The following is a 21695-nucleotide window of genomic DNA, read 5'->3' on the forward strand; positions in this document are numbered from 1 at the left end:
GTGCTTTATATGGGACATTTCTTTGGACTCTAGCACCCCCTACAGGAAGGGTGTATTAGCCTGTAGGCACACACACACCCTCCAGAGCGAGAAACTCAAGGTTGGAGAGACAAAATAACTCGCCAACATCTCACATCGGGTGAATGACACAACTAAGGTTTGATTCCAATTTGTCTCCAGGGAAACACTGGGAGAGATTCCTGCACCTGGGCCTTTTCCTGGTGCCTCAGGCTCAGTTCCTCTCTAAAAATCAGTCACCGGGGACAAAAATCTAAGCCAAGAAAACACAGGCTTTTCTTTGAACCATTTGAAACTCCTTTCTAGGCCTAGATGAGGACTTTCCTGGGCCTTAGGCATTTCTGTCCTTGGGGTCTCCTTCCTTCATAAAACAACAGTAAACGTTATATTTTATGACTGTGTAGGTGTAAATAGAAATACATTGATATTATATATAACATTTTATTAGCCCTAAATGTTTTTTCCTTCTGATTTTAAAGAAAATATTTTCAGGAGTCTCCAAAAATATTACAGGCCGTAGGCGCTGTGCCTACTGGGCGCAGTTGGATGAGTCATGCGGCTCCTTTCTCATCCTCCAGTCCGACCTGTTCCAAAAGAGCAGTAGAGTCAGTCGTGGCATCCAACCCCGCCTTAATTGGTCGGCTGCAGGCCTCAGTTTGCTCATCTGTAAAATGAGTGAAATTACTGTCACGTTTGTCGTGTGCAGGGAGAGCGTAGCAGATGAGCAGATACCCTGAGCCAGCCACCCAGCATATTGGTAGGCACAAAGTAGGTGCGCAACAAAAGTTAGTTTGCCGTCTTTCTCTCCTGGGAGCCCTCTACTCCGCAGGGTGCAAAGGTGTAGCTGGGGTTGGGGCAGCAGCCTTCCTGGTGGCGGGACAGATCCCGCAGTGTCCCTGTGCCTTATGATATCCTCGCCAGACCCTGGGAATCTAGCGTCGCAAAATCAACACCGCCGCGCCGCTAATCGCCAGCTCGGAAACAAAACAGCGCTGCGCTCGGGGATCTGGGCAAAATCAGCCCGCCCTCCTCCCCCTCCGCCGCCGCCCTCCCTTCCTCGCGCGGCTCTGCTCGCTCAGCTCAGCTCAGCGCGGCGCAGCTCGGCAGCCGCCAAGCCGAGACCCGCACGGTCTCCCGGTCGCCAGCGCCGGCTCCGAGCTCCCGCTCCCCTCCCGGGCTCCGCCTGGTCTCGCTTCCACGGGGACCCCTTCGGGCAGGAGTCGCGTGGCGAGGGCCGGCGGCAGCGGCACAAAGTTGGACGCCCGCGAGGATGAGGCTGTCCCCGGCGCCCCTGAGGCTGAGCCGGAGTCCAGCGCTGCTGGCCCTGGCACTGCCCCTGGCCGCGGCGCTGGCCTTCTCCGACGAGACACTGGACAAAGTGCCCAAGTCGGAGGGCTACTGCAGCCGCATCCTGCGCGCCCAGGGGACGCGGCGCGAGGGCTACACCGAGTTCAGCCTCCGCGTGGAGGGCGACCCCGACTTCTACAAGCCGGGAATCAGCTACCGTGGTAAGTGGCCCGGCGTGGAGCAAGGGGCGCGGGACCCGGCCCCCGGAAGGGCGCCGACCGCGCGGTGCCGGAGGAGGGCGCACGGTCCCGGGGCGCACGGAGCCGGTACAGCCCGGCGAGGGCCCTGTGTCCTGGCTGCCCTCAGCCCCTCTCGCCGCGAGCTCCGCGCCGCTCCCGGGCCAGCGTCCGGGGCCGTCGCGGGGGTCGTAGCCAGGCTGGGCAGCCCCATCTCCGACGCGCGGTTCCCGGGCGTGGGCTGCAGCTGAGCGACGCGCCACGCCAGCCTGGCTGGGAGGGAACCTGGCTTCTCCCCCGGCCCGCTCCGGGAGAGCAGTGAAAACCCGCCTTCCTCCAGATCCGCCGCTGGAGCGGAGGGAAGCCTGGTGTCTCCCAGTCGGATCCCAGGCAAGGTGGGGGAACTGGCTTTCCCCTCTCCCATCCCTGAAGGGGAGGATACCAGCTTCTCCCAGACGGGCCCCAGGCGGGGTGGTCACTGCCGCTTCCTTGGACAAATGCCTTCAGGAAAAGGGACTTCTCCCTTGACTGGTCGTGGGGCACGGGGAGGAGGGGAGGAAGAGTCTGAAGCTTTCGTAAGGGTCCCCGGAAAGAACTCCAAATTATTCTCCGATGGTCCCAGGCGGGGGAGAAGAGTGTGGATTTTTAGGACAGGCTACCAATGGAACGGGCCTCCAAGGAGCTGTGGGTGGGTTCGGAGAGGGAAGCGAAACCCGGTGAAGTCGGAAAGGGAAGCTCACATTCCCGAGGCCTGCTCCCTGGAGGCCGGGGACCCTTGCTCCAGCCACCCCGAGGCTCCACGCCGCGGGGATGTCGCGCCTAAGCTCCTCCGCGGAGCGCTGGCTTTAGGGAGTGCGGGGAGGGAATGTCCCGGCAGGTGAGCGCCTCCTGGGCAGGAGCGCCGCTCGACCCGCGCAGACCTGAAGACCCCTGACTCCATCCCCACGGCCCACCGCCTCTCTCCGCGGCGGATCGTCTCCCCAGACATCTTTTCCCGGCGTAGAAGCTGCCGTTCTCCAGTTGGGAGACAGGACCTAGGGCAGGGAAGGAAGCCCGCCGGGTCTCACCTGGGGTCCCACGGGCGGGGAGTGGCGGGGTGCGTGTTCCCCCGCGCCTCCGTAAGTCAGCTCTGGTGCCCAGCAGGGAAGAGAGGGTCTTGGGGGGCAGCTGGTGGGCCCGCAGCCGCCGCCCTTGCATCCCCGCCTTCCGGGTTCCCAGAGGCTGCGGGAGGAAGCGGTTGGAGAACACTGGAGAAAGTTTGGGCCACTGTCAGCGGGCGCCAGGGCCACGCAGGCCACCGTAAGCAGGGGCTACCCATCTCAGAACGCTTCTCGCGGTTTCCCGGGATCGTGTCCCCGACTTTATCCATCTGGCTTCCCGGCGCCCCCCGCACGTGGCCGCGCTCAGCGCGTGGCGAGGAGCCCCTCTGACCCCCGCGCACCGGCCCGCGGGACCCTCGGTACAGCGCGGGGAAGGAACCCCCGGCCCAGCCCGGGAGGGAGCGGGCGGGGTGGAGGGGCTGCGGGTGTGGCCACAGCTTTTCTGAGGGGCTGGGAACAGCCAGTCCTCTCCGTGGACCGGAGGAAGGCGGGCGGAACCCTCTTGGTCTCTTGAGGGAGGCCTCACCAAAACCGAGGATCCGGGTTCCCTGGGGAAACAGCCCAAGCTCCACGTGGCAGGGACGGAGGCGGCTTTAGAGTAAGATGGGCTTGGTTTTAGTAGCTGTGTGACCTTGTGCAAGTCCTTTCATTTCTCTGAGCTTATTTCCCAGCGGTGTAAGTAGCTGTTTGTCCAGCCTCTGTGGTGGTTGTAGCGAATACGTGAGTTGACAAAGAGGAGTGTGCCTGAGGTCCCCAATACGTGTTAGTTTGAGTTGGATATGAGGCCCTTATTGGTTTAATAACGGAGGGATGTTCCTGCCTAGTCATTTGTTTTTGGTGTGTGTGTGTGTGTGTGTGGTGTGTGTGTGTGTGTGTGTTTAAAAGTGGTGTTCTCAGCACTCTAATTCAGTCTACTAGTGAATGGTGGCTGAGTCCTCGTGAATTAATGGAATGAGTGAATGAATGATTTCTCCATACTGGGAGCCTCACCTAAGATTGTTCTTACTGTGAGGCCAAGAAGATATTTTTAGATGATTTAGGCACGTCTGGGGCCACACCAAGTGTCCTACCAGCCGTTTCTTCCCATACAAATCCTCCCTGATGGCCTGAGCACTGGCTGCAGGTACCCCAGCACTGGGGAGGAGGGGCCCCTGGTATTCACCAGAACACAGAGGCTCCTGCTTCCAGAGTGTCCATGGCCAGTAGGTGAGAACCGAGACTAGGGGAGAGAGAGAGCTCTAGACTTTTACCCTACAGGTGGTTCCAGCCTACACATTAGACTTTCAGACTGTGACACCCCCACTCAGACTGTTGGCCGGCAATCCCCATTTCTCCCTTCTGGTGGCTAAGAGATCATGGAAGGAAGATATTACGGAAACCGTGCTCCCGGCCTTCTGAGTAAATACCCTGAGATTAGCAAACCTGGTTCCGCCACTCAAAGTTAGGAAGAGGGCGCTGGCCTAGTTTGTGACATTTTCTGTTGGCTTATACTCTCTTAGAATAATCATGTTAAAGGTAAATCTAATGCATTCTGTTCAGGGTATTGACTTAGGGCCGTGGAAGTTAACATTCCCCTGGTGTTCTGCTTGCTTCTTTTATTTTTTTCTTGAGGCCCCCTCACAAGCCTTGGAATCAATGGCTTGTTTTCCTGCCTGGAATCTTTATCCCCACAATTCCAGTTCATCCCTGAATAGCTTCTGCTCTCTATGTCCCCCACCCCAGTATCTCCTTTAGATGTTCTACACTGGATTATGATGGTCACTGTTAATACACACACACACACACACACACACACACACACACACACACACACACACACACACGGGCTTTCTTCTCAACAGCCAGGATCCCATTGAGATTATTATTCAGCTTTTTCCAAGTTGCGAGTGCTATATGGACTTCCTTCTCTCTCCCACCGCTTCTCTCTCCCCTCCCTCCCTCTTCCCCCTGTCCCCCCTCCCTTGGCAATAACTGTGCTTTAGAAAAGCTCTGAAAGGCCTGCTCTGTTTCTGACCATGGCCTCCTTTGACAAGGAGATTACAGTGATTAAAAATAACAAGTTGAGGATCCTCAAGGGGCTTCCCTGATAGGACGACAATTTGCAGGACTAGCCATTCCCAGATCACAATTTCAAGCCAAATAGAAGAAAATCAGCTGAAATGTTGAAGAATTGATTGAAAATAAAAGAGGCCCTTTTGTCTGACTAAAGATCTGTTTATTAGGAAAATAAAGCCAGACCCTGGCTAATGAGAGTGGCTTTTCCTAGATGCTCTTTAAAGGGAAATTTCAAGGAACTTGATGGGAAAAGAATGTCCAGTCGAGATTTCAAAAGCTTGTCCAACTTCAAGCATAATTGGGGGATTTATTCGAAACTGTGAGGTTTGGAGACCTCCAAAGCTGCTTGGCCTTCTCGTTCTTTGTCCCACTCTGGGGTGCACAATGCCACAGGACTGTGTGTCCCGGAGAGCCCCACCTCAGTCTGGCAGAAAGGGCACAGGCTTTGATGTTTGACTTCTGTTCAGTCATATATTCGCTGTGTGACCGTAGGCAGGCCACTTCACCTCTCTGAGCTAGAACTTCTCCAGCTGTGAAATGAGAGTGCTCCCCCACCCCTTACACTGTTGCTGTGGGAGTCAGGAATAATCTATGTTTAAGAAAAAAAGCTGTCATAGAGTAGGTGCTTAAAAAAAAATACACATTATAAGATGATTATTTTGGAAATAGAAAAATACTTGGCAGAAACACTGGATGAGACATGGTGTTAAATACTTCCTACTCATCTCACTTATTCTTTCCAGTACTTTGAGGCAGTTTATTATGATTCTTATTTTACAGATGAGAAGACCAAGTCTCAGAGAGGTTTCATAACTTGCCCATGACCACACAGCTGGTAATCATTGGAGTCACGATACAAACTAAGGGATGTCTGACTCCTAAATCTGTTCCCTTAACTGGTCTCCTGTATTGACACACGAAAATGAACAGGGAATAAAATGAATTAACTATGGCTGCCCTCGGCATTCTGGATACAGCAACAACAAATCAAGACAATAACTGACATATCTTGGGACACAAAGTCTAAAGCAATGTCTCCTTATTTACATTTGCTTTTTTTCCTTTTTATAGACTTTGGGATTGCGTTTCCTCATAAACTAGAGAACTAATTTAGAAACATGAACAACCTTGTCAATCTTTAGCCAGTTCCTTTTGTTTGTGGGAAAACAGAAACAAATTGGATAGGAAAAAAAAAACCCTAATTTGATTGTTGTTTTATTTATTTTTTTTTTAATTTTTTTTCAACGTTTTAATTTATTTTTGGGACAGAGAGAGACAGAGCATGAACGGGGGAGGGGCAGAGAGAGAGGGAGACACAGAATCAGAAACAGGCTCCAGGCTCCGAGCCATCAGCCCAGAGCCCGACGCGGGGCTCAAACTCATGGACCGCGAGATCGTGACCTGGCTGAAGTCGGACGCTTAACCGACTGCGCCACCCAGGCGCCCCGATTGTTGTTTTATTCTTACACACAAACTTATACGACCAGGCCTACAAAATTAGATGTTCATAAAGTACCTGTGTGGAATTGGAGAATTTTAAACTGGATAAGGTCGTTTAAATAAACTATGTCTAATGTAGTGGAGTTTTTAAAAATTCAGTGCTGCTGCTGATAGTGTAATTAACTATAAGTCGTCCCTCCCACTTCTCTTTTCTTGTATCATTCTCCTCTTTTTTATTATATAACTTTATTTTTTAAACTTGGCCCCCTTTTAATAAGTATGTAGTTCAAGTTGATAGTGAAAATTAAAAGAGATTGCTTACTGCTTTGAGTTTCATGAAATGCAAAAAAAAAAAAAAAAAAAAAAATCAAAACATACCAAAAAATGAAAGCATATCAAATAGGGATTTTTCAGGGTTTAAAATTTGGGTGCTCCTCCATACACACTGCTGACTCAGCTGGAGCAGCAGGATGTAATTGCTGATAAGTTCACATACATGGGCTGGCATGTCAAGAACTTTTCACTATTGCTCTCCATTTGCTTGTCATACAGAATGTCAGATGCAGGTCAATGTTAACTTCTGCGGGGGAGGAAAACCTCTTACCATGTTATATTACTGAAGATATAGGTGAAGCTCATGTCTCACAGAGACCCCAAAATACAGTTTTTTGAAAATAAGAGGTAAATGGGAAGTCCTAGATGATGGCCAGCTTTGCTCCACGGGGTCAACCAGGAACCCAGATTCCTTCTGCTGTGTTGCCCTGTAATCCGCCAGTGCTCTGCTGTCCCATAGACAGCCTGGAGTTACAGCACCTGAAATGTGGCTGGTCCGAATTGAGATGTAGCGTGAGTGTAAGACACACACCGGTGGTTGAGAGATAAGGATGGAAGAAAAATAGACTTCTCAATAACTTTTTAAGTGTTTGTTTGTTTGTTTATTTATTTATTTATTTTGAGGGGGGCGGGGAGGGGCCGAAAGAGAGGGAGAGAGAGAATCCCAAGCGGGTTCCACGCTGTCAGTGCAGAGCCTGACACGGGGCTCGATCCCATGAACCCTGAGACCGGGACCTGAGCTGAAATCAAGAGCCATTCGCTCAACCGACTGAGCCACCCAGGTGCCCCTCAATGATTTTTTTGACATCGATTCCATATTGAAGTGGTAATTGTATATATTAGCTTCAGTAAAATATGTTGTTAAAATTAATTTTGCTTGTTTTACATTTGTTCCTACTGGATACTTGTTAACAAATACAGTGAATTTCACCTTCCGGGAGCTTATTTTCTGGACAGTACTGTTGTAGGGTGTTCTCATCAGAGCCGTTACAGCCAGCTCACTGCCAACACATGTGAGTTTCAGTCAGTGTGCGGGGGGGGGGGGGGGGGGGGGGAAGGAAGTAGAGGGCAAGCAGCTTTCTTTTGAACGATGTGACCCAGAATTGCACCCAGCACTGTCAAACACACTCCACTGGTAAGGATTTAGATACTTGACCACACCTAGCGGCAAGGGAGCCTGGGAAATAAAGCATTTAGCTAGACAGCCACACGCCCAGCTAAAACTTGGGGAAAGGATTTTTTTTCCCCAAAAGAATGAAGGTGAAAATGGATTTAAAGGGACAATTAGCTATCTCTGCCACATGTTTTAATGCATAGTCATCTAAAAGCACAGCATTTCATGTCCTCTCATCCAGTAAAAGGTATCTAGATGGTCTTCCCGACAGCATGTAAAGTTTATATACTTGCTAAATGAGTCAGGATGGAAGGAGTGTTAGGGTGTGTGTGTGTGTGTGTGTGTGTGTGTGTGTGTGTGTGTGTGTGGTATTGATAGGTTTCATACTGAGAGGAGAAAAAAGGGCCAGTATGTCAGAGTGACCTGTTCTATCTCACCCTCTCCCTCAATAAAGGTGGAAGCTCTAAGGAAAGAAAGGAATAAGGAGGAAGTGGATAAAACAGAAAACAAGAGAGAGAAGAAGGAGGAGGAGGAGTAGAGGGAGGAAGAAGAAGGAAGAAGAAAGGGAGTTGCAGGAAGAAGGAAGAAGGAGGAGGAGGAGGGAAAAGAAATTAGAAGAAAAAGAAAAGCTCACAGGGATATATATTCTGAAAGAAAATGAGACAATTTGAGTAGACTGGAGCCCCATCTCACTTGAGGCACCATGGAAAGCAAAAAATCATGTAAGTCAAAATTATTCCTTGGGGTGCCTGGGTGGCTCAGTTAGTTGAGCGTCCGACTTCGGCTCAGGTCACGATCTCCTATTTGTGAGTTTGAGCCCCGCGTTGGGCTCTGTGCTGACAGCTCGGAGCCTGGAGCCTGCTTTGGATTCTGTGTCTCCCTCTCTCTCTATGCCCCTCCCCCACTCATGCCCATGCTCATGCTCGCTCTCTCTCTCTCTCTCTCTCTCAAAAATAAATAAACATTTAAAGAAATTAAAAATAAAATGATGCCAACAATTTTATTCCTTAAAAATCCTTTCAAATTGTATGCCAGTAGGAACATGGGTACTGTATTCAATGTAGCCTCATTCATGTCTCCTTCCAGATAGTTCTGTTAACGAGGAATAGAAGCACATTGACATTTCTTAATAAGTCCAGGACTTCCATTTGCCCCTCCCGCATTGGAAGAGACCAGTGTCCCCTCAATCAAGTAACAGGTAAAACAAGTGGCTTGCTGGTCCTTAACCCCTGACATGACAGGTACAAAATACTCACTGTGATGGAGTGAGGGAATGAGTCCCCTCCCATGCACGCTCAGGCACATGCATGTATTGAATGGGGTGCCAAGTGGCCTGAATTATCGAAGGTATCATTTCCTCTAGTTTTTTTCTGACAGTGTGCACTTGTGTGTGATTATACCATAGGCACATCTGCTGGAACACCTACGTGTCAGGGAGCTCACCATGTCACATGAAGCCTCCTGTGTGGCCGGTCAGCTCTTGCTGGTATAAATTTCCCATGTCTACAGGGTGTCTTGGCTGGGCTAGAGATGAGGCTGGGATGGGCAGGTAAGGAATTCGGTGACATCGCCAAGAAGTCCTTGTGAGCTCTACATAGACAAAGCTTCTAACTTGCATGGAATATTCAAAACTGCCAGGAAAGGTTCAGGGAAACTTAAACAGGGGCCTATGCACCTCTGTGGATTAGCTGAGGCCCAGAAGACCCATGGGAAATAACTCAAACCCTATCTCCCATTGTGGCCCGGACATTTGCAAATATGCCTCGTGGACTTTGTGAGACAGCAGAAGGGCAGGGAAAGACTCCAGGCACAAAGCACCATGTGGGGGGGATAGGAGTGTGGGAAGGTGGGCAAACTCGGAGCAGGCCATAAAAACAGGACGGTGATTCTAAGAGCTAGAGGAAGCTCTTATAATCCTCCTCCTCCTCCCCCTCCTCCTCCTCCTCCTCCTCCTCCCCCCCCTCCTCCTCCTCCTCCCCCTCCTCCTCGTCTTCCCCTCCCCCTCTTCTCTTTTCCTTCTCCTCCTCATCCTTCTTCATTTTCTTTTCTTCCTGTTCTTTCTCCTCCTTCACCTCGTAGCTGCAACACTACTCTTTGGATTTTCGCTCATTCCCACCCCAGGGCCTTTGTACATGCTCTTCTCCATGACTAGAATGCTCAGCTTTATGTGGCTCACTCCTTGTCTTTTAAGTTTCAGCTCAGATTTTATCCCTTTAAATAGGCTTCTCTGACCGCCAATTTATGTTTCCCATTTCTTTTGCCTGATTTCATTTTCATCATAGCCCTTAATCACTCTCTGAAATTATCTTGTTTATCATCTGCCTCCTCAAGCTAGAATATAAGCTTCATGAGAGCAAGGGCTGTGTCCTTTCTTGTTTGCCATTTATTTCTAGCACCCAGAACAGTTTGTGGACATGACAGGCACTAAATCTTTATTTGTTGAAAAAAAGAAAAGTGAAGAATCCTGGTGTGAGATCTCCTGCTAAGAGAGCTAGATGGAAGCAAGAGAAAGTGTTTCTGTCTCAGCCAGAGAAGTGAGACCAGGGATGGGGACCAATGTCAAGGAGCTCCAGGTGGAGGCAGCAGAGAGAAGAGATGCCCAGTGCCCTGGGGGCATTGGCTGGAGGTTGAGGGCAGGCAGATGGCTGGTCCCAGGTAAAGACTATTGAGGGGCGCCTGGGTGGCTCAGTCGGTTGAGCGGTTGAGCGTCTGACTTCAGCTCAGGTCATGATCTCCCACTCCATGAGTTCAAGCCCCGCGTCAGGCTCTGTGCTGACAGCTCAGAGCCTGGAGCCTGCTTCGGATTCTGTGTCTCCCTCTCTCTCTGCCCCTCCCCTGCTCATGCTTTGTCTCTCTCTGTCTCAAAAATGAGTAAAAACATTTAAAAAATTAAAAAAAAAAGACTATTGAGAGGAAGGAGATCAGCATGGTGAAAAGCTGGATCATTGATGGTTCAGAGGTGAAGAGCAGGACAGTCGGCAGAAGGGCAAAGGGAAGGGGCTCCCAGCTTCAGACACTGGCTTTGATTGAATGGAGAAGAGAGCAGAGAGGATTATTGGTCAGTCAAACTTCGACACCAATTATTAAGTGACTTTCCCTGGAATCAGCACTCCGTGGGGTCATTTGTGCGGTGTCCAAACCTAGCTATGCTCCAGAATCACTTGGAAAGCGTAAAACAAACAAACTAACCGCAGCTTCACTGGACCCACCCCCAACAAAGAGCTGGATTCCAGAAATCTATAATCTCTCTCTCTCTTTTTTTTTTTTCTTTAAAACAAGATGAGGACAGAGAAATACAAATCAAAACCACACTCAGGTATCACCTCACGCCAGTCCGAGTGGCCAAAATGAACAAATCAGGAGACTAGAGATGCTGGAGAGGATGTGGAGAAACGGGAACCCTCTTGCGCTGTTGGTGGGAATGCAAATTGGTGCAGCCGCTCTGAAAAGCAGTGTGGAGGTTCCTCAGAAAATTAAAAATAGACCTACCCTATGACCCAGCAGTAGCACTGCTAGGAATTTACCCAAGGGATACAGGAGTACTGATGCATAGGGCCACTTGTACCCCAATGTTCATAGCAGCACTCTCAACAATAGCCAAATTATGGAGAGAGCCTAAATGTCCATCAACTGACGAATGGATAAAGAAATTGTGGTTTATATACACAATGGAGTACTACGTGGCAAGGAGAAAGAATGAAATATGGCCCTTGGTAGCAACATGGATGGAACTGGAGAGTGTGATGCTAAGTGAAATAAACCATACAGAGAAAGACAGATACCATATGTTTTCACTCTTATGTGGATCCTGAGAAACTTAACAGAAGCCCATGGGGGAGGGGAAAGAGAAAAAAAAAAAAAAGAGGTTAGAGTGGGAGAGAGCCAAAGCATAAGAGACTCTTAAAAACTGAGAACAAACTGAGGGTTGATGGGGGGCTGGGAGGGAGGGGAGGGTAGGTGATGGGCATTGAAGAGGGCATCTTTTGGGATGAGCACTGGGTGTTGTATGGAAACCAATTTGACAATAATCTCATATAGTAAAAAAATAAAAATAAATAAAAAACACATTATGAAAAAAATAAGAATAAAAAATAAAACAAGATGAGGAGACACAGAGAGAAGGCGGCCAAAAGATGGTCACTTTTCTATGACCACGTTTCCCCATCACAACCTCTCCTCGCTCCACCCCAGCCTCCTGTGCTCCACATACATTAGCACCTGGTCACATCACTGCCTATCCTGTACCCGAGTACAGTGGCCAGTAGGATGTCCCCAAAGTTGGGGTGACAGCAGCCTCCTCCTGCCTGGGCAGTGAAGTGTTGGAGAGAGAAGAATCCTGAGCTTCCTTTAGGTGATGATGCTCAAAGCTGGCAGAGCTTGAGCCATGGTTGACCTGGTTGTACTTTTCTCTTGCCAACATGTCCCTTCCATGTAACTTCCGCTCATCGGTCCAGGTTCTGTTCTTTGGAGTCGAGCAAATAAGGTCTCCCCTTGGCCATATGTCAGCCATTGAGGTGTTTGTGGAGAAATAGAAACTATGACTTTGGGCCAAAATGCCCCATTTCTTCAGCCATTCTCTATAGGATGCTGTTTCTTGTCCCCTTGCACTTTGTACTCCAGATGTGCTCTGATAGGGATAGAACATGGGGGATGATTATCTCCCTTGTCCTGAGGGCTGTGTTTGTGTTAAGCTTGCCAGGTCTTGTGTTTGCTATTTTCGCAGTGCTCTGGGATCACGCTGAGCTTGCAGCCAGCAAAAATTCCTGTGAGCTGCTGGGAAGGCTTGCTTCCTTCCCTCCTCTCCCTCAACTGGTGTGACTGGTCTTTGAATGTAAGATTCGACGTGATTCCTCATAACTTGGTCTTCCTCAGACGTAATCCAGCATGTTTGGGTCCATCCCTGTAGCTGTCAGCCACTCGTGGATCTGGATTCTGTCACTGAGTGACTTATCCATGTAATCTCATTTTGGATTATCTACAGTTCTGATAAGCAGTCTTAGAAATCTTTATCAAAGTGGATAAGAATGTTGAGCAAGGGGCTCCCTTGACATCCCTTGAGTCTTTCCCTAAAGTTGACATCTAGTTCAATACTTTCGAAGTCAACTGATTTGCTGTCAGCTCAGTGACATTTTAGTATCAGCTGCCACCTTCCCGGTCAACCACCTCAGTTAAGCCACAAATACCATTTCCCTAGCCTGCTAATGAATTGTAGAGTTTAGGGAGAATTATTTTCTTTCTTTGTTTCAAAATTAGTAAAGACTCTTTCCACAGAACATGACAGGAACAAAGTCAAGTTAACTAAAGCAGAATTAGTCTCATATTTGGAAAGTCTAGGGGCGGGTCTGGCTTCAGGTATAAATGGATCTAGGGACCCAAAAGGGTTCTCTCCTCCCTCTCTCCTTTCCATCTCTCCCTTCTACCTTGTCTGTGTCACTTTTTCCATCCCGTATCTCTTGGCTGTGTTTCTGTATGTTGTCCTCATTTTTCTTACTACAGATAAACTTTCTCCAAATAACAAGGACTATAGCTGCCAAGAACCTTCCATGAAAAATCTTTCAGTTAGTCCTGTACCTAAAAGAAAAGCCCCGGTCCCATTAATTCCAAACTGGAAAAACCCCGGGGGAGGATTCTGATTGGCCCATATTGGGTCACAGACGCAGGGGAATGGGGTGTGGAGAGAGACTAAATTTGGGCCACAGTCACTTCTGTGACATTATGTTTCAGGAGGGAGAGGGGGTGCTATTATCACCAGCCCCAGAGATCCCATTGTCTGACCAGGATAAGAAGTGGGGCTCCTGGAGAGTGTATGTCCCTCCGAGCTTCCTGCCCTCACCCATACCCCCAGCTACATTCTCTTGGCTGACACATCGCCAAGTCTCCAGGAGCTTCCTTCCCACCCATCCCTCTTCCCATCTGCGTAATGGTCAGCTCAGGACCCATGCATCTGGCTCCCAGCCATCCCATGAAGAGGTAGCATATGTGGGAAAGAATGAACTTCCATTGGGCTGTTGCATTGTGCTTCATATACATTCCCATCTTTAATCCTTATAACAAACCCATGAGATGATAATGATGATCCCTATTTTATGGAAGAGAATGATTTCTTTTTAATGTATCCTACTAATTTAACAAACATATATGTACACTTATTATTATGAATATTAATTCATTTGTTGTCATAATAACAATGAGATAAGTACCAAGACCGTCATTTTACAGGAGATTAGAAACTGAGACCTCGAGAGGTTAAGTAACTTGCCAAAGGTTACACATAGTAAACAGTAGAGATTCGAACCCAGATCTGTTAGCTACATCCAGTTTTCAATTAAAAAAAATTTTTTTTCAACGTTTTTTATTTATTTTTGGGACAGAGAGAGACAGAGCATGAATGGGGGAGGGGCAGAGAGAGAGGGAGACACAGAATCGGAAACAGGCTCCAGGCTCTGAGCCATCAGCCCAGAGCCCGACGCGGGGCTCGAACCCACGGACCGCGAGATCGTGACCTGGCTGAAGTCGGACGTTTAACCGACTGCGCCACCCAGGCGCCCTCAGTTTTCAATTTTAGAGATGTGTGATATTTAATTTGGAATGGGACTTGTTTCATCTCTGCCTGGGAATTCTGGAGCACTAGCTACAGAAGACCATCCAGGGAAAACAGAGTGGGCCAAGCCCACCATCACACTTGTTTTAGACTTTTAGCCCTGCCTTCCCATCTGCCAACCCATCAATACCATCTCCTTCCGCCTCATCCTGGCTGGGTGGGCTCAATTGTGCCAATTTCTTTTTTTATTATCATTAATGGATTTTTTTTTGAGAGAGAGAGAGAGAGAGAAAGAGAGACAGAGTACAAGTGGAGGAGGGGCAGGGAGCGAGGAAGAAAGAAACCCAAGCAGGCCCCACACTGTCAGCACAGAGCCCGATGTGGAGCTTGAACTCACCAACTGCGAGATCATGAGCTGAAATTAAGAGACGCTTAACTGACTGAGGCACCCAGGTGCGCCGTGCCAATTTCTAAGTGAAGCATGTGCATCGAATCTTCCCGTGTTCTGAAAGTCCTGCACAGCAGGGAGGGGACCGCTGTGGCTTGTGTACTGCTTCAGCAGTCTTTGTAACCCCAGGTTGCAAGTTAAGGCAGAAGTTAAAGTTCCCTGTAGTTGATGTGTGTGTGGGGGGGCATGAACACTGGGGCATCTCAGTGCCATTTAGTAGGTGGAGAGAGCTGGGATCTGGCTCAGGATCTTTTCACTGAGGTTAGTTAGGGCCAGGGAATCTGAAACCCAGAGTTCATGTTAAATGGTTGACACACTGACATTTGAAGGACCCAGGAAGCTGTTTGGGAGTTGGGATTTTCATATGGCAAGTGTACCCAAGGATGGGGAGAACTCAACCTTAGGTAGCGAGTTAAGGCCAGGCTCAAGGGTGAAACATCAGTCCTCATATCAGCAAGGCAGACCAGGAGGCCCTTGCCACGGGTTTTCAGGGAAAGGCTGTAATTCAATAAACATACAACTTCCAGCCTGCTCTTCCTAAAACATAAATCTGAATATGACATTCCCTAACTCAAACCCTTTAGGGCCCCCTCATCACCTCCAGGGAGGTATCCACCCTTTTTAGCAAGGCTTTGAAGGCTTTTAAGTGTCTATCCCCTACCTTCTTCCCCTGACCTCTTATCACCCTGTCCCTTCCAGCTTGCAATTTATGAAATACAGAAATAGTTCTGGTTTCCAAGGCCAAGACTGTCTCATCATGCCTTTCCCTGTACCTGGAGTGCTGTTAGTCTCTTGTCCACTCGACAAACTCTTATTCCTCACTCCACTTGGAGTTCAAATGCCACCTCCTCCTTGAAGCCCCCTCTGACTGACTCCCACGTTAGACCCAGATGCTCCCTCCTCTGGCATCCCAGAGCAAATCATCCACACATCCATAACACCCATCGTATGTTATAAAAAATATCCGCTGATGTGTCTTGTCCTCCCAGCTCTTAGACTGAATGCTCCTAGAGGGAGAGGTCGTATCTTTTTTTTTTTTTTTTGGTCTCCAGGTGCATAGCACTGGGTGGGCACAAAGTGCTTAGTAACAAAGGGATGAGGGGCTGAATACTACACATGGTAGCTTTGGAGGAGGAAACTTTGAAGGAGGGACCAAGGGGACAAACACTCAATGAGCGTTTATTGAGCATTTATTGTGAGTGAAAAGGCATGCTCAATGCTAAAAATACCGTGCAGCTTAAGACAGACTTGGTCTCTGCTCTCACGGAGCTTCCAGGTTATTAGGAGAGACCAGCATTTAACATATAACTCACAAATAAGTGTGTAATTAAAATTGGGTGAGAGGCATTCAGAAAAAGGAAGGCTCTGTTCACGATAAGGGCTTACCCAGAGCTCCCCATACCCTGACCCTGTGAGGATCATCCCCAAAGACCTTTATTTCCTTGCAGCCCTCTCAGGGGTCCTTTATTGGCACCTGCTAGCGTTTTTCTTTGGAGGTTCAGTCATTGTCCTTGAGGACCAGCTTTTGGAAACCCGTTGCCGGTTGATCAGCCTGCTGAACATCCTGGTGTTTATCATTTTCATCATCATCTTCTTCAGCTCCAACATCCCCCGTGCCAGTGGCCATCGGCATCCTTTACGGCTCTTGAATCCTTTATGTACCAGGCGCTGTGATAGATGTTTATTTAATCCTCTCCACATTCCTATAAAAAAGGCAGTATCATTAGTTTCTTTTAAAAATGAGGGAACAGGGAGGTGAAATAACTTGCCAGGGGTCATGTAATTAATAAACGATAGCTCTAGGGTTCTAATCCAAAATCTTCGCTCTTAACCAGTTCCCTGTATGTGCTCACAGGATGGCTCTGAATGGACTTTTTTTTTCCCCTAAACCTTCATCAGCAGTTTTCTTGCATTTCTTGGGTCTCTTAATGGCCTCTCTTGGGAGGCACTAGGGAGGAGTCATTAGAGAGAAGATTCTATTATTTATTGCCAAGCAGTCATCTTCAGTCATTACTGGAACTCAGAACATACTGCACATTTGTGCCTTTCAGGAGAGGGTCACATGAATGGGGTCCTCTGGAGGGATGGGATCTTCTGTCTTCTTTCAGCTTGTACTGTGGAATACCGTCATCACCAGTGATAATTTCAGGTTGAAACCCCACTCTGAGTTCAGCCTCCAGAGCCTCCGTCCTGTGTGTTATATACAATGAGGTAGAGGAAAACCTTAGTTTTGTTTTTTTTTTTTTACCTATAGGAATGCATCATTCCTTGGTTTCTGGGAAACCAAGTTTATGATGAGCCCTTTAAGTGTATTGCACAGATGTACAGAAAGGGGCATATTTATCATTCAGAAACATCACTGAATAACATTTGTACCAGAATATAACTTACATATGGAAAAGTTCACAAATTGGACTGCTTAGTGAATTACTACACATTGAACATGCTCATGCAGTGGGCCCGAGATCAAGAAACAGACCATGATCAGCACTCCAGAGGCATTCCTTGTGCCACCTGCAAATCACTTCTCACTCCACTTTGCCACGCGTGTAACCAGTGCCCTGACCTCTGGCATCGTAGATTACTTTAAAAAAAATTTTTTTTTTATTTTAGAGAGAAACTGAGCATGAGTAGGGGAGAGGGGCAGCGGGTGAGAGACTCCCAAGCAGACTCCATGCTCAGTGAGGAGCCTGATGCCGGGCTCGATCCCATGACCCTGGCTTCATGACCTGAGCCGAAATCAAGAGTTGGATGCTCAACCGACGGAGCCATCCAGGTGCCCCTACTTTGTATGTTTTCAGATTTCACACAAATATATAAATGTAATCATAGCCTTTGTATTATTTTATATGTCTTCTTTCATTCAAGATTATGTTTATGAGATTTATTCCTTTGTTTTTTTAAAAAAAATATTTATGTTTGAGGGAGAGACAGAGACAGAGGCAGAGTGAGAGCAGGGGAGACACAGAGTGAGAGGAGGAGACACAGAATCCAAAGCAGGCTCCAGGCTCTGAGCCATTAGCACAGAGCTCGACGCGGGGCTTGAACTCGCGAGCCGTGAGATCGTGACCTGAGCCGAAGTTGGACGCTTAACCGACTGAGCCATCCAGGTGCCCCAAGATTTATTCTTTTGTTGTGTGTAGCAGTAACTCGTTCGTTTTCATTACTACAGGACATTCAATTATACGAATATGTCACAGTTTACATATCCATTCTACTGATGATTGACACTGAGTTTTCATTTGGGTGCTAATACAAGGTTACTATAACCTGATAGATGTTACTTGGTACACATATGTATGCATTCCTGTTGATTTAGGAGTGACATCACTGGATCATAGGGTCTGTATGTGTTCGGCTTCATTAAATACTGCCAAAGAGTTTTCCAGTGAAAATTGCTTATTTTCGGTTCAACGGTGTGTGAAAGTTCCAGTTAACATTTGATACTGTTAATCCTTTTACGTTTAGTCAATCTGGTGGAAATGCGGTAGTAATTTATTGTGGATTTAATTTTTATTTTCCTGTTCACTAACGAGGTTGAGTGTCTTTTCATATGCTTTTTGGCCATTTGGGCACCTTCTTTTACGAAGCATTGGTTCATGTGTTGTGCCTATTTTTCTCTATTGGGTTGTCTTTCTTTTCTTGATCTGAAAGAGTTTTTATATATTTTGGATTAAAGTCAACTGATGGTGATATGCGTCGCAAATATCTTCTTCCACACTGTGCCGTACTTGTTCCTGATGATGTCTTTTGTTGGGCAAAATTTTTACATCAGCCCATTTATGTATCTTACCTTTTATTGTCACTGTTTTTATTTTCTTTTTTATGTCTGCTTAAAAAAAATGTTTCTAACTCCAAGATCACTCATAGTTTATCCTAAGCTCACTTCTAAAATCTTTGCTGTTTTATTCTTCACAGTTAGCTCTATCGTCTATGTGAAGTTTATTCTGCGTATGATGTGCAAGGTCAAGGTTCACCTGTTTCTATATAGTTACCCAGTGGTCCTCATACCATTTACTGAAGGTATTATCTTTTCCCCCGACTGCTCTGCAGGAGATCCTTAATCATACAGCAAGTTTCCATAGACTTGTGGAACTTTTTCTGGACCCCAAACAGTTCAACTGGCCTCTTTTTCTTTCCTTGCTATAGTACGCCGGCTGAATTTCCGTAGCTCCGTAAGTCTGGGTATGTAGTAGTACAAGCCCTCCAACTTTTCACTTCTTTCTTCAGATTGCCTTGGACATTCTTGGTGCTTTGCATTTTCATGTATGTTTCAGAATCAACTCGTCCGTATCACAAAAAAAAAACACAACGGGAATTTAATTTAACTGCACTAAATTTATAAATCAATTTGAGAAGAACTGACATCTTTATAATATAGAGTTTACTAGTCCATGAACACAGTTTGGTAAACTTAATTGCATTATCAACTCTCTGCTAATCACCGTGCTGAGCTCAGATGTGGTTCTTGCTTTTGAAGGACTTAATGAATAGGTAGACGAACACTTATCTACAAAATGCAATGTGATAATCTCATCACTGGTAATAAGAGCTAATATTTATTAAGTGCCTAGTATATTCCAGGCATGCTGTTAAGAACTTTCCGTGTGTTAATTCGTTTAGGCTTCACACTGATACTTTGAGGTAAGTGCTGTTATTATGCCCACCTATAGGTGCTTTTAATTTCAGCGTGGTTGACATACAATATTATATTAGTTTCAGGTGCACAACATAGTGAGTCAACATTTCTCGGCATTACAAAGCAATCACCATGATAAATATAGCTACTGTCACCATATGAAGTTTTTACAATATTATTAACTATATTCCCTATGCTGTACATTGCATTCCCATGTCTTTGTTTATTTTATAGCTGGGATTTTGTAACTTGTCCTCTTACTTCCCCTATTTCACCCATCCCCCCACTCCCCTCCCCTCTGACAACGACCACATTGTTCTCTGTACCTGTGAGTCTGTTTCTGTTTCTGTTTGGTTTTGTTTGTTCATTTCCCACCCCACTCTAGACACCCTCAGACTGCTTTAGGGCTGTCTGTCTGTCCCTCAGAGATCTCAGCTCTTTCTTCTGACATCATAATCATCATTTTCTGCTTGCCACTGGTGAGCACCCTACTTTTCTTACTCTATTGTACTGTGCTTTTTCTCTCACCCTTTCTTCCTTACTAAGAAGGTCTGTCTGACCTTTCGATAGACATCAGTAGCCAATCAGAATGCTCTTTTACTTTTGTGGGATGAACTGAGCAATTATAGCATGAGATTTGCAATCTTTGGTTCTCAGAGTTCTTTCCTGAGATGTCATTGTGTTGGGGCTAATGGGCTGCTGGTGCATGGTCCAAGAAAGGTGTTTTAATTTTTGGAATTTGGGGGTCCTTTATTTTTAGGACTGGAAGCAGAAGACTAGAATGTCCCTCCCTGACAGGGGGTTGCTTTTCAGAATCACATAAATGGTGTATGTTAAGTTGATTTTTAAAATTTTAAAACCTAACATTTGTAGAATATCCATACTCAGATATACTCCATATATGCAACCATGGGTGGAATGCTAAACTGGGGAAGAGGAGTCTGCCCCTAAGTCTGCCTTGTGGGTGCTCTTACTGCCTTGGGGTGTCTGTTGACCTCTCTGTGTCTTTGTTTCCTGTCTGTGAAATTAGAAGGCTGGAATGGAGGGTTCTTGAGACAGCTTAAGGCTCTAAGAGTCTATAACTCTGCGTTTAAAGGCCAGACTCTTAGCACTTTAATCCAGACAGTAATTTCAATCCCAATTTATATAAATTTCAAGAAACTTGAATGGAGCATCTATTAGACATCAGGCTCTGTGCCAGGTGCTAGGGATACAAAGGGAGGGGTGACCATCATTGCTGAGAAGGCCCTTGAGCTAGATTCAATGAAAACGAAGTTATCTGGGTAGATTTGAGAAGGAAGAGCATGATGTAGTTTCATAGAACTCCAGCTGCTGTAACAAACAATCCCTCACAATGTAAGTTTATTTCCAGTTCAGGCAAAGTACAAGATGGATGTTTCTGGTCAGTGGGTGATTCTCTGTGTAGCTATTCAGAAACCCTGGTTTCTTCTATCTTGTGGCTCCATCATCTTCTCCCAGGACACCTTCTGTTGGATCCGCTGCATTCTGAAGGCATAGGTGGGAGAGGGAGACTGGAAGATCCTGTGGAAAGTTTGTGCGGGCCAAGCAGAAAGTGGCATGCATCACGTCCATCTGTGCTTTCCCTTGGCAGAACGCAAACAGACCTAACTGCAAGGGAGGCTGGGAAAGTGGTCTAGCTGAGTGCTTACAAGAAATAGGAAGTATATTTTGGAAAACACACAGCATTCTCTGCCCCAAAGGACTTTGTAAGGGAGTTTGGGCTGTGAGCGGCTAGATTTCTTTTGGAAGTGTAACATTAGATAACTGTCAAGATTGAGGTTGCTGACCAGGGATTTCTTTTTTTTTTTTTTTTTTAATGTTTATTTATTTTTGAGAGTGAGAGAGAGTGCAAACAGTGGAACAGCAGAGAGAGAGGGAGCAGAGGATCTGAAGCAGGCTCCAGGCTCTGTGCTGTCAGCACAGAGCCTGAACCAGGGCTCAAACTCACAAACCGTGAGATCATGACCTGGGCTGAAGTCAGAAACTTAACTGACTGAGCCACCCAGGTGCCCCTGACCAGGGACTATCTTTTTCAAATTGTGGCTACTGGGAGAGAGAGTGCACCAAAGCCTTTGTTGGTTCAAGGAGGCCCAACTGAGATCATAGTTCAGGCATTTTGCAGGTTCTGAAATGTAAGGGGGAACGGGGTGGAGAGCAAAAGTTCACTACTCAAAGGAATGAGGCTTTTCCACTGTCTGCTGCCCCTCCAACCCACAGGTCTGGCTTGTTGATGGAGAACTCACCAACATTCATTTGTCAGATGGAAGCCAGCTGATTCCTGTGCTTATGATCTGCTTTCTCCTCTCTCCACAGTAACCCTTTCAGCTGCCCCACCGTCCTACTTCAGAGGATTCACATTAATTGCCCTCAAAGAGAACAGAGAGGGTGATAAGGAAGAAGACCATGCTGGGACCTTCCAGGTAAGACTCCTCTGGGCTCCTCTGTTGCCCTCTTGCCCTTGTG

At 47.1% G+C, this 21695-nt stretch overlaps 1 protein-coding gene across 6 annotated transcripts in view; it reads left to right on the forward strand.

The window, feature by feature from the left end:
• Positions 1-1056: 1056 nt before the first annotated feature.
• Positions 1057-21695, forward strand: part of SPON1 (spondin 1) — a 261400-nt gene continuing 240761 nt past the window's right edge. For all 6 annotated transcript variants that reach the window (XM_023239596.2, XM_045038988.1, XM_045038989.1 and 3 more), the window contains exons 1-2: positions 1057-1526; positions 21546-21652. In XM_023239596.2, coding sequence (XP_023095364.1) covers positions 1289-1526; positions 21546-21652 — 345 coding nt within the window. In that variant the 5' untranslated portion in view covers positions 1057-1288. The remainder of the gene's footprint in view (positions 1527-21545; positions 21653-21695) is intronic.

This window comes from Felis catus, chromosome D1, assembly GCF_018350175.1.
Source record: "Felis catus isolate Fca126 chromosome D1, F.catus_Fca126_mat1.0, whole genome shotgun sequence".
Taxonomy (NCBI): domain Eukaryota; kingdom Metazoa; phylum Chordata; class Mammalia; order Carnivora; family Felidae; genus Felis; species Felis catus.